We start from the raw sequence: 12,605 nt of genomic DNA, 5'->3' as shown, positions 1-12,605 counted from the left end.
TGATACATAGATTCTAATATACTATTAAAACTTTATCTCAATAAAGAATGAATTTTTTAATACTTTAAAAAGTAAATGGTATCAAATCCTTGGCGATATATTATAACAGTCTTCAAAATATGATGATGCTGTCTATTATTTTTAGTAGGTTGTTTAACTTGATCCTAAAAACAGCTATGCATTTGGACAGCTGGGATATTCATTTATGAAAAAAGAAATGTATGATGATGCTATTACATTCTTCTAGAAGGCTGTTTAACTTGATCCTAAATACAGATGGGCATTTCGAAAGCTGGGATATTCATTTATGAAAAAAGAAATGTATGATGATGCTATTACATTCTTCTAGAAGGCTGTTTAACTTGATCCTAAAGACAGCTGGACATTTGGAAATATGGGATATTCATTTATGCAAAAAGAAATGTATGATGATGCTATTACATTCTTCTAGAAGGCTGTTTAACTTGATCCTAAAGACAGCTGGACATTTGGAAATATGGGATATTCATTTATGAAAAAAGAAATGTATGATGATGCTATTACATTCTTCTAGAAGGCTGTTTAACTTGATCCTAAAGACAGCTGGGCATTTGGAAAGCTGGGATATTCATTTACGAAAAAAGAAATGTATGATGATGCAATTACATTCATTTAGAAGGCTGTTTAACTTGATCCTGATGTTAAAGAAAATCTTTTAAATCTAGGAATAGCATTTTGGAAAAAAAGGAAGGTATCAACATTCAAGTATATATTTCAAGAAAGGTATTTAAATTGATCCAAAATATATGAATTGCCATTTTTACCTTTCTCTTGATTTTAAGTGTAAAAAAATGTACAAACATGCAATTATATCATTAAAAAAGTGTTTACAACTTAATCCTTATGATAACAATAAACAATAATTTTAAAGATCTCTTAAAAGCTTGCTTTGATAGGCTTAAGCTATTTTTTTTGTTGAAAAGTGGAAAATTAAAAAGTTAAATGAGATATTAGAATTAAAAATCAAAGTTAATAAATTAAATCAAATAAAAATATAAAACAACATATGCATAAAAACCAAATTTGAAAATAATAAAGATTTATAAATTAAAATAGTAAAGATTTAAAAACGAAAATAAATTAGAATATTTAAAAATATTTTTAGGCATTTTTATACTTGTTTAAACATCATTATTTTATAATAAAAAATAATTATTACTTAAAAAAAATAAAATTTGAATGATTTTTACATTTATAATTTGTTGAATTTAAATATACTCTGGTACCTTTTTTAATATCAGTTTGTTAATAATGAATGCTATAGTTAATTAGAATATTTAATAAATTATCTATGATTATTAAGTCATCTTAATATATACACTTATTTACAAAGAATTTTAATTAAAAATGACATCAAATTAATATATCAAAAATTAGATTATTTAACAAATTAATTTGTTTATGCTTCCTATCTTAGATAAGATATAATAACAAAAAGGATACAAACTTACTATCCTTAAATAAATAATCATTAATATTTTTAAAAAACTAGTTTAATTGTATATATATAGTATTCTTTTGTAAAATTATAAACTTCGAAAGTTAGTAGGTGGATTAAATGAAATGATATTTCAATTAGAAAAAATAACAAATAATTAATTCAATAAATACTCGAAAAAGTATCATCTAATATTTAATTAGACGAATCTCAAGAAATTTTGGTATCTTGTTTAATCTTTGCTAATAATGTTATAGTTATTTAAAATATTTAATAAATTATCTCTGATTATTAAGGCATCTTAATATATATGCTAGTTTATTGAATTACTTTATTAGATATTAACATCAAATAAACAAAAAATGAATAATTTTTATGATGCAATTTTTAAGAGATAAATATATAATGATAGTATCCTTTTGTAAGATAACAAACTTCGAAAATGGTAGGTGGATTAAGTGAAATGATGTTTAAATTAGAAAAAATAATACATAAGTAATTTAAATAATATTTAGTTATTATGTAATACTTCTAGAAAAATATTCTTTTATTAATTTATTGTTAATTAGATTATTTAATTAACTATTTAGATAATAATACGATTTTGATTTAGCTTTGTAACTTTGAGAATGTTATTCTTTTAATAATTTTCCTTTGTATTTCATAATATACAAAAATCTATAAAATCAATTTAAATTGCATTTATATGAAAACAAAACAATTATTTTTATTGAAATTCAATATAATATTTTATAATCTAATGCTTTAATATATATTACGCTCTCAAATGAAACAGAAACCCCTATTTTTTTAAATATTTTTAAGTTCATAATTTTTTTTATTGATTTTTTGAAAAAAAGCAAGTCTTAAACAAATCTATGGCCAGACCACACTTTTCCCTTTATATTATGACAAATCCTGGAGGATTGGCTATCACAGCTCTAAATATATCTAAATTTAAGAATAATTTATAATAATAATATTAAATTTACTATTTATTTCTTTAATCTATATTTAAATTCTAAAAAATTAAAAAACTAATATGTCTTTTATATATATATTTATTAAATTAAATTATAATTAGTTGTATTTATTATATAAATTATTAATATACAAATTTTTTTAAACAATTCAATTATTATTTTGATACATAGATTCTAATATACTATTAAAACTTTATCTCAATAAAGAATGAATTTTTTTAATACTTTAAAAAGTAAATGGTATCTAATCCTTGGCGATAGATCATAACTGTCTTTAAAATATGATGATGCTGTCTATTATTTTTAGAAGGCTGTTTAACTTGATCCTAAAAACAGCTATGCATTTGGAAATCTGGGATATTCATTTATGAAAAAAGAAATGTATGATGATGCTATTACATTCTTCTAGAAGGCTGTTTAACTTGATCCTAAAGACAGCTGGGCATTTGGAAAGCTGGGATATTCATTTATGATAAAAAAAAGGTATGATGATGCTATTACATTCTTCTAGAAGGCTGTTTAACTTGATCCTAAAGACAGCTGGGCATTTGGAAAGCTGGGATATTCATTTATGCAAAAATAAATGTATGATGATGCTATTACATTCTTCTAGAAGGCTGTTTAACTTGATCCTAAAGACAGCTGCGCATTTAGATGTATGGGATATTCATTTATGAAAAAAAAAATGTATGATGATGCTATTACATTCTTCTAGAAGGCTGTTTAACTTGATCCTAAAGACAGCTATGCATTTGGAAGGCTGGGATATTCATTTATGCAAAAATAAATGTATGATGATGCTATTACATTCTTGTAGAAGGCTGTTTAACTTGATCCTAAAGACAGCTGGGCATTTGGAAAGCTGGGATATTCATTTATGCAAAAATAAATGTATGATGATGCTATTACATTCTTCTAGAAGGCTGTTTAACTTGATCCTAAAGACAGCTGGGCATTTGGAAAGCTGGGATATTCATTTATGCAAAAATAAATGTATGATGATGCTATTACATTCTTCTAGAAGGCTGTTTAACTTGATCCTAAAGACAGCTGGGCATTTGGAAATCTGGGATATTCATTTATGATAAAAAAAATGTATGATGATGCTATTACATTCTTCTAGAAGGCTGTTTAACTTGATCCTAAAGACAGCTGGGCATTTGGAAACCTGGGATATTCATTTATGCAAAAAGAAATGTATGATGATGCTATTACATTCTTCTAGAAGGCTGTTTAACTTGATCCTAGAGACAGCTGGGCATTTGGAAATCTGGGATATTCATTTATGAAAAAAAAAATGTATGATGATGCTATTACATTCTTGTAGAAGGCTGTTTAACTTGATCCTAAAGACAGCTGGGCATTTGGAAATCTGGGATATTCATTTATGATAAAAAAAATGTATGATGATGCTATTACATTCTTCTAGAAGGCTGTTTAACTTGATCCTAAAGACAGCTGCGCATTTAGATGTATGGGATATTCATTTATGAAAAAAGAAATGTATGATGATGCTATTACATTCTTCTAGAAGGCTGTTTAACTTGATCCTAGAGACAGCTGGGCATTTGGAAATCTGGGATATTCATTTATGAAAAAAAAAATGTATGATGATGCTATTACATTCTTCTAGAAGGCTGTTTAACTTGATCCTAAAGACAGCTGGGCATTTGGAAATCTGGGATATTCATTTATGAAAAAAAAAATGTATGATGATGCTATTACATTCTTCTAGAAGGCTGTTTAACTTGATCCTAAAGACAGCTGGGCATTTGGAAAGCTGGGATATTCATTTATGCAAAAATAAATGTATGATGATGCTATTACATTCTTCTAGAAGGCTGTTTAACTTGATCCTAAAGACAGCTGGGCATTTGGAAAGCTGGGATATTCATTTATGCAAAAAGAAATGTATGATGATGCTATTACATTCTCCTAGAAGGCTGTTTAACTTGATCCTGATGTTAAAGAAAATCTTTTAAATCTAGGAATAGCATTTTAAAAAAAAGGAAGGTATCAACATTCAAGTATATATTTCAAGAAATGTATATAAATTGATCCAAAACTTAAGGATTGCCATTTATACCTTTCTGTTGATTTTTAGTGTAAAAAAATGTACAAACATGCAATTATATCATTAAAAAAGTGTTTACAACTTAATCCTTATGATAACTATAAACAATAATTTTAAAGATCTCTTAAAAGCTTGCTTTGATAGACTTAAGCTATTTTTTTTGTTGAAAAGTGGAAAATTAAAAAGTTAAATGATATATTAGAATTAAAAACAAAGTTAATAAATTAAATCAAATAAAAATATAATACAGCATATCCATAAAAACCAAATTTGAAAATAATAAAGATTTATAAATTAAAATATTAGTCAAAACCCAAATAAAAGAACTAACAAAGAGTATTTTAATAGTGGGTAGTAAGCAATATATCTATATAAGTAATTAAATAAACTTTTTGTTTGAAGTAAAATAATTCAAATTATTTCAAAAATTAAAACAAACTATAAATTAATGAAGTTAAAGAGAGTATTTATTGTAATTTATACAATTATATTTGATTATATATTTATTATTTTATTTAAATATTTAAAGTGATTAGTGCTTTTTATATTATATGTTTAGTTATTTTTAGTTTAATGGTCTTTCTAGATTTGATTAATTAATTTATTCTTCCACCAAATAAGAAACTTTTTCCGAAATTTAAAAGAAATATTCCATAAATAATTTATGACGTAAATTATTTCAACTTGAATTAAATTACAGTTTTTATGGATAAATATTTATCGTTTTTTCAGTTTAAGGTAATAAGCATTGGAATATCATGATTTCCTCTAAGCTATTATAGTTTTTATTCATACTGAGAATAAAGCTCGTCAACTGTTGTGTCAAATTCCATTTTTTATAACTCTATTTCTTCTTCCATAAAAAATATCTTTTCCTCCATCATTTTTAACTGTTATTGTAATTTGTTTATTTCTTCCTCTTTTACCTGAATTTACTTTTTTAATTCCTCAATTAAATTATCGGTTTGCATTGAAGATTTTTGGTTAGATGTCTCAGATTCAGATAGTTTTTGAGAGACGATTTGTAACTTTTATGTTAATTCTTAAATTTATAAACTGAGTGCTTTATTGAGACCTTCCTAATCATTACTAAAGTTGTTCTTCTCAGTCTTTTGCAAAGGGGAGTATTGAACATTTTTTTATTAGGAATTATCTTAATATTCAATGATTAGCATATCATCTTAAGCTGCTTTATTGTTTTTGCTACCTCTTTGGTCATTGCATTCCTCATAAATTACTTGAAAGTTCTCTGATTTGCATAAATTTCCTAAGTTATCATTTCCATTTCTTCTTTCTTGCTCCTATCTTTCACTTCTTCTTTTAGACTATGAATTCCATACTATAGTTTCGTTATTCTCTTCTTGCTATAAATTATTTATGAATTCTGCTACAGTAGCTTAAGTTGAATTAGTAAAATTATTTCCTTTATTAGCAGAATTTTAATTTGCTAAGTCCAACCTCTCAATTAATTCTTTATTCTCAGATATTAAAAGCATGAGCTGGCCTTGCTACTCGTCAACCACGTCCTCCAAATCTGCAACTTGAGATAACAACTCAGCTTTCTCATTAAGTAAACCAGATATTTATAAATTTAGATCAACCAGAATTTATTGAGTAGTGTCATAAACTTCATTATTTTATTCAACTATAGACATTAATTTGCTGTTTCTTCTTACAAGTTCTTCGTTAATCATTTCAATTCGCTCTGAATCCAATTTTTCAGGTTTATTTTATTTAGCCATGGTATTTTTTTCATTTTCTTAATTAACTTAATTAGTTACTTAATTGGCATTACTTGCTCCTTTTTGATCTTAAAATGAGACAGACTTTTGTTTTTATTTGTTTTACTAGTAGTCTTCATACATTTTATTAGGGATTTCGGATAATTGGGGTCTTTCTGAATATTGACTGGTCAAAGTTTTCTATTCTTCAAGTTCAATTTGTTACTTCAGCTCAAAATTTTCTTTTTCCAAATTAGCATTTAAAAGCTAAAATTCCATTAGACTAGCTTTGATTTTTTCTATTTCTTCGTTCTTATCTTTTAAAATTTTTTTACTCATTTGCTGTAAGTCATCCACCTTATCTTCTAGGTCAAGATTTTTCATATGTAGATGGTCATTTTCTATTTTTAATTTATCAACCTGGCTTTTTAAATCGCTTATTTCTTTCTTTAATTAAACCTCGCTCATAGGTTATTTGATGATTAGATTTTGATGCAAATTTTATTATTATTATTTTTTAAAAGAAATTACTATAATTTGATAAATAAAGATTCTATTAAAATCAAATGATTGACCAATTGTAGGATTTTACATTTCAATTTTTATTGATTTATAATGTTGCTAAATAAATAAATAAATATCTTTTATGTTATGTACGAAATAGCATAAATTGATTTAAATATTTTTAATAAATTTAACTAAAAAAACGCTTATTTTATATTAATTTATTATATGCTGATCTGGAATCTTTACATATTATACAAATACTTAAATGAATTAATTAATTAATTTTGTTCTATATTTAATTTATTTAATAAATAAATAATTGTTCAGGGAGAAGAAGGAATATTTTAGCTATCGTGCTCCTAAAATTAATTACGAGTATTCATTTATTATTATTCCTACTATTCCATTTAAGCATAAAACTTTTCAAAATCTTTGTATCTAACTTTAAGTGAGTTATTTGACTTAACACTCTTACGACTTCTATTAGAAAGTAGCTATTTAAAAAAAAATAAATTTAAAATATTTTTAAAAAGTTTTTAAATTCAATTAAATTTAGTTTTATTTGATATTTGTTGCTTTTAATTATAAAAAATTATTTTTATTTACAGATAACACTGAATTGGTTTTAGTAAGACCTCTTCCCTCATCACTTTACTCAAAAAGCATACAAAATGTAGGAAAATCTAAGAACTCTCCTCCAGCTTCTATCTTTTCTAAAAAAACTTCCATGTCATAAGTCAACTCAAACTCTGTTTTAATGATTTCCAAAATAGTTTGCTTTGATACTTTTCCTGTTTGGTCAGGATTGCCACCTAAAGCTACAAAAGCATCGACTATTTTTTTAAATTAAATTAGAATCTTATTAATACTTATTTTTAAATTTATCATAAATCTGTTAGATGATTAATTTAATCAAATTAATTAATTGGATAAAAAAATTAAATTTTTGCTAATATTTATTAATTAATTATTTACCATATTCGTTAAAAGAGTTGTTTTAACTTTCTTCATCTAATTTTTGGTAGTACGTTTTGACCTACGAAAGAACAATTATTGCAGCATCTATGTCTATTTTTTTTATGTTTCTAGCTTCTAACTCCTTGAAAATAAACTCTTTTACTTTACTATCAACCTCATAGTTGAGCTCTATTTTATTAAGTTTCAAAATATTTATTAGTTATTCTATGTTAGTTATTATCACTACTAAGAATTTTTGCAATTTAATAATACATACAAAGCTTCAAGCTCAAAAAATTAATATTTTAATTTCTATTATAATATATATTACTTTTAGCAATATTAAGGAGATCTATAAATTGAATAATTGGTTTATCACTTTTCTTGAATTAGTAAACCACTTATGTTATTTCGTTCCTATCTAGTTTAGATTTTTCTAAATTCACTCCTAATAACTCATTTTAATTTTAAGCCATCTTGCTCTATCTTCTACGCCCTTAAACTTATTATTATTAATCTGCACGACTCACCTAATCGAATTCTGAATTCATTTTTTTGTAATATTTTTTTGCTTAATAACTTTATTAATTTATTAAATTTTTAATTCAGTTTGAATTTTTTGGTATTATTTATGTAAATTTATTAGACTTTTTCCAATTTCTTTCTAACAAAAAGTATCATAAAATTTAAAAATATCTTGAAAAAATAAGCATATTCTCTTTATTAAGGTTAATTTTTAATGGATTTTACTCCACTCATCATTGATTGGTCTGAATTAAAATTTGATAACTACCATTCAAAATTTGAGGTAATTAAGACAAATTAATTTTTTTTTACTTAAAAAAAATGGCATTCATACTTTTTTTGTAAAAAATAAAAACACTTTGATTAAATATTAAAAATTATCTTTAAAAAAAATTATTTATTTTTATGTATATTTTAAGTTATTTTAAACATTTTAATACAAGTCTAATTCGTACAAAGATAAATAAATACTTAAATATTAAAAGAAAAATTTAGCAAAATTATTTGTTTATTTATAAATAATTAAATTTGTAAGATTCATTGCTATGAACAAATATAAATTAGTCAGGCTATTTTATCAGTCATATCAAAAAACATAAACCTTGTCATGTCAGTAGCTAGAAGTTTTTGGATAAAGAAATTTATTTGTATATTTTTAGAGAGTTTATTTATAATTGAATAATTTCTCTGTCAATTCCTTCTAGTTCGTTCTTATAAATTTAATATGGTTTTATTGTTATTATTGTTGTTTTTACTTATAAAAATTTTCTTTAAATAAAGAGAAAATTGATCATAAAGGAGGATTGCTGCTTAAATTAGAATTAAATTCTTGGTGATTATTTACATTATTATTGTTATTATTAGAATTATTATTATTATTGGCTTTGCTCAGCGACTACTTTTAAGAAGAAGAAATAATATGTTCTTAATTATTATTGCTATTGCTCAGCAAAGAATGGTTTTCTCGTTTAGAGTCTTTATATTTTTAGAGGATGTCTTAAATAACATCATTTATCTCAAGGAATTGCTCAGAGTTTTCGGTATATATACTCTAAGCGAGACTATTTAAAAACTAGTTTTGGTTTATGTTAATATCTCCAGTGCACTTTAATGTCTGGAGTATTCCCAAACAATTATAAACAATGTTTAAGAGGTTTCCATAACCGTTTGAATAGTAATTTTCTTCTAGCTACTTTCTATATACTTCTCCTCTCTCTTTCATAAGCTTTTACTCTCCTTTAGTTATCATCGAGTTTACACTCTGTTGAATTTTCTCCTTTTTATATTTACAGATAATAGAATTTAATTGTATATTTATAAAAATGACTAGTTAGTTTATAATTTTATTCAGAGTTGATTTTTGGTTTAATCGATTACATCTGCATTTTTGTTAGAAATATTTCTGATTTCGTTTAGTATTCCTTGATCAACAGGGTTTTCTTCAAGCTCTCTTTCAATATAACTTAATGGTACTTATAATATTTTATTTAAGTTTTCAGCTATTTGTTATTAACCTATATTTAATTAAAATAACATATATGATTTTTTAATTTATTATTTCTGATTCTTTACTGTAATGGTTGAGTCCTCTTAATCTAAATTTTGCAATCACATGTTTTAAGGCGTTGTCTATCAAGTTTATTTGAATACCAGTCCAGCCGTATTTTTAGTAAAAAGTTTCATCAAGAGGTTCATTTTTTTTTCTAATTGCAAATTCGTTAAATTCCTTCAGCTCATTAATTAAAAGAGTCTTTCTGCATTTATATTAAAACAGAATAAAAATTAATTATAAATTGCTTATATTTATTTTTTTTACCTATCAAGCAATTTAATTAAGAAGGCCATCGAAAAATAATCTAAATCTTGCAAAATAGTTTATTAAGAACTGTGCTTTTATTCATTTTGATTTTAGTAAGAGGCATTATTAGAGAATGCTTTATTGTAATTTCCTTCATCAACTTATCCGTCTAAGATAACTCTTCCTTTTTAACTAGCAAATTCATCTGAGTTGCCTTAAATATTAGCAGTGTAATCTCTGTATTACAAAAATAAATTAGTTAAATTTCTTTTTTATTAAATTACATCGATAATTTAGTGTCTGGTATTTTCAATACTCCTAAATCATTAGTCAGGAATTTTAAGATCACCATGTCTCCATTTGTAGTAAGAACAGAACCAGGATGAAAATGCTTGCAATTTGGATGGATACCCATGACAATTTAACCTACCTTAAACGGTTAAATTCTCATAATTTCTTCTGATAGGCTTTCCCTGATTTTGCTTCTGAGGACATGTGCTTACTAAATAAATACCAATTAAATATATTTAAAAAATGGTATATATCCATGCTTAAAAATACATAGAAAAGAGAATAATTTATTTACTTAAGTTTAGAGGTATTCACGAACAATTTTTCTGTAAATTTCCAGCTTTTTTAATTCTCCTCTAACGAATTCATTAGAAAATCTTCTTGGCTTTCCCATAGCTTTTCTGATTATATTCCACTCTGCTCTGGTTAATTTACCAATGTTTTCAAGTCCAACCTTAGCTAGCATCTCTTTGAACTCATTGAACTAGAAGAAAGGTTTATCTATTGTGCTGTAAAAGAATTCATGTTCTATCCATTGTAAACTCTAAATAAAAAGTTTATTTTTATATTTCAATTTGACATTATCAAAAATTGAATATTTAAAAAAATTAATAAATAAATAAATACTCTTTCGTTTATTTACTCTTAAGAAGACAATTTCTTTGTTTGCTTTTTAGGGTTTTTTCCATTGCAATTCTTTGATATTTCTTCAATGTATGCTATTCTTTTTTCAAAATCATTTGGCAAATCAAAAAGAAATCTTCCTTTTGGCATTTTTGACTTTCTTTTATTAACATGCTAAAATGTTGTGATGTTACTATTTGAAACGTTGTTTCCATTATTTAGACCTAACACTTACTACGCTTAAGAGTTAAATTGAGAATTATTTCCTTGGTTTAAAAGCTGCATCATTTATAGCATGGATCCATTATTCATGTTTTCACTTTATTCATTCAATCCTTTTTAAATTTTTTACTTTTTTCTGTTGCTTTAAGGTGGATTGATAGCAGTAGAAGCTGCCTTTTTGCTATTGATATCTTCCTAATTTAAATTTGAAAAATATTAAAATTTCATCACTTCCACTAATTTCAGCAAATGAAAACTTTATAAACTATGCTTTTACATTGCTTGAAGGCAAATTAGCCTAGTTGAGAGACTTTTGCTAATTGTTTAATGCCTCAATCTAACTAGATAGAGATGGTACTACATTTTGCTACTGCTATTGCAATAATTGCTACTTCTATCTTTTTTTGGCTTCTTCTTTCTAATTGATTAACTGCTATTATTATATTTCTAAGTTATCATAATGGTCAGCCATAATCATAGCAAGCATATCCCCTGTAACTTATTTGTTAAAGTTCAAGAAATTCTTATTCTATTTTTAAAATCATTCATTCATTGATTAATTAATATAAAAGCTAGTATTAAAATAAATTAAACAAGTCTTTATGCAATAAATTTGGAGGGAACAATAAAAATAAATAAAAAAAGTATAAATTCAGATTCAATCTTTAAATCTGACTTCATTTTACCTTGAGATAAACGCTGATTAGATTTATTTTAGAGCGCTCGTATCCATTTTATGAAAGGACTTGCTGCATTTCATCGAGTTTGTCAAACTCAGATTCCCTGTAATCTGATTCATATTTTATTTAAAAGTTATTTAGAAAAATTAAGATTAGAAATCGCTAACTGCAATAAGCGCAATTAATTTTTGTTTAGGATTTTTTTCTTTCTTAATACTTATTATTTTAAGGGTTTTTGGCAGTAAATAGAACTCAAGCTATAAAAATACAGCAAAAAAAAAAAATTTTGATAAACAAAAAATGAATTAATTACATTTCAAAAATATGTCTAGCTCTTCAGGTTTCCATCTGGGACCCATGTCAAACTTTTCTGCATTTAATTATAAAATATTTTATGTTTTGAAAGGTAAAATACGGCTTGTAAAATGTAGCTGCTTGCCTTGATGTTTAAAAATATATTAATTTACTTGTTTTGTCGAGATCTTATATGATTTTCTTGTAATCAGTCATTTTAAATTTATATTTCTACTGTAATTTATATATTCACTTAGTTAAACTATCTAACTAGCTAAATGCTTGTTCAAGATAAAGGATTTTATACGATGACGCTTAATATAGCTGCTTGTGATTTCTCTTTCTTGTTGGAAGTTTTGAATCAATAAATCAATACTGCTAACTTCACTATAAAAAAAATCAAAAGGATTCAAAGAAAATATATATCTAAAATAATTTGAGTGTTTTTTGTT

General features: G+C 24.7%; 5 protein-coding genes across 5 annotated transcripts; 2 read left to right on the top strand and 3 right to left on the bottom strand. All coding sequences in view use genetic code 6, as the record gives it.

Annotated features, from left to right (window-relative positions):
* Positions 1–205: 205 nt before the first annotated feature.
* TTHERM_00591610 (tetratricopeptide repeat protein) lies at positions 206–775 on the top strand (the record flags this gene model as incomplete). The annotated part of the gene is made up of 1 exon (XM_001019970.2): positions 206–775. One exon carries the CDS (start codon positions 206–208, stop codon positions 773–775), a length of 570 nt encoding a protein of 189 aa, XP_001019970.2.
* Positions 776–2,668: 1,893 nt separating this feature from the next.
* On the top strand, positions 2,669–4,675 carry TTHERM_000591609 (tetratricopeptide repeat protein; the record flags this gene model as incomplete). The annotated part of the gene is made up of 1 exon (XM_012798576.1): positions 2,669–4,675. One exon carries the CDS (start codon positions 2,669–2,671, stop codon positions 4,673–4,675), a length of 2,007 nt encoding a protein of 668 aa, XP_012654030.1.
* Positions 4,676–5,262: 587 nt separating this feature from the next.
* TTHERM_00591590 (hypothetical protein) lies at positions 5,263–6,849 on the bottom strand (the record flags this gene model as incomplete). The annotated part of the gene is made up of 1 exon (XM_001019968.2): positions 5,263–6,849. The coding sequence occupies one exon, from the start codon at positions 6,847–6,849 to the stop codon at positions 5,263–5,265; it is 1,587 nt and encodes a 528-aa protein (XP_001019968.2).
* Positions 6,850–7,085: 236 nt separating this feature from the next.
* Positions 7,086–8,270, bottom strand: TTHERM_00591580 (hypothetical protein; the record flags this gene model as incomplete). Its single annotated transcript, XM_001019967.2, has 4 exons — positions 7,086–7,256; positions 7,369–7,595; positions 7,738–7,908; positions 8,051–8,270. 4 exons carry the CDS (start codon positions 8,268–8,270, stop codon positions 7,086–7,088), a joined length of 789 nt encoding a protein of 262 aa, XP_001019967.2.
* Positions 8,271–9,034: 764 nt separating this feature from the next.
* TTHERM_00591560 (DIRP family protein) lies at positions 9,035–12,369 on the bottom strand (the record flags this gene model as incomplete). The annotated part of the gene is made up of 11 exons (XM_001019965.3): positions 9,035–9,520; positions 9,622–9,758; positions 9,817–9,998; positions 10,061–10,279; positions 10,327–10,544; positions 10,629–10,877; positions 10,961–11,374; positions 11,457–11,708; positions 11,866–11,969; positions 12,173–12,229; positions 12,327–12,369. The coding sequence occupies 11 exons, from the start codon at positions 12,367–12,369 to the stop codon at positions 9,035–9,037; spliced, it is 2,361 nt and encodes a 786-aa protein (XP_001019965.3).
* Between the last annotated feature and the right edge of the window lie 236 nt (positions 12,370–12,605).

The sequence above is a fragment of the Tetrahymena thermophila genome, assembly GCF_000189635.1.
Source record: "Tetrahymena thermophila SB210 genomic scaffold scf_8254580, whole genome shotgun sequence".
Classification (NCBI taxonomy): Eukaryota; Ciliophora; class Oligohymenophorea; order Hymenostomatida; family Tetrahymenidae; genus Tetrahymena; species Tetrahymena thermophila.
This window is presented reverse-complemented; position numbering and strand designations above follow the sequence as displayed.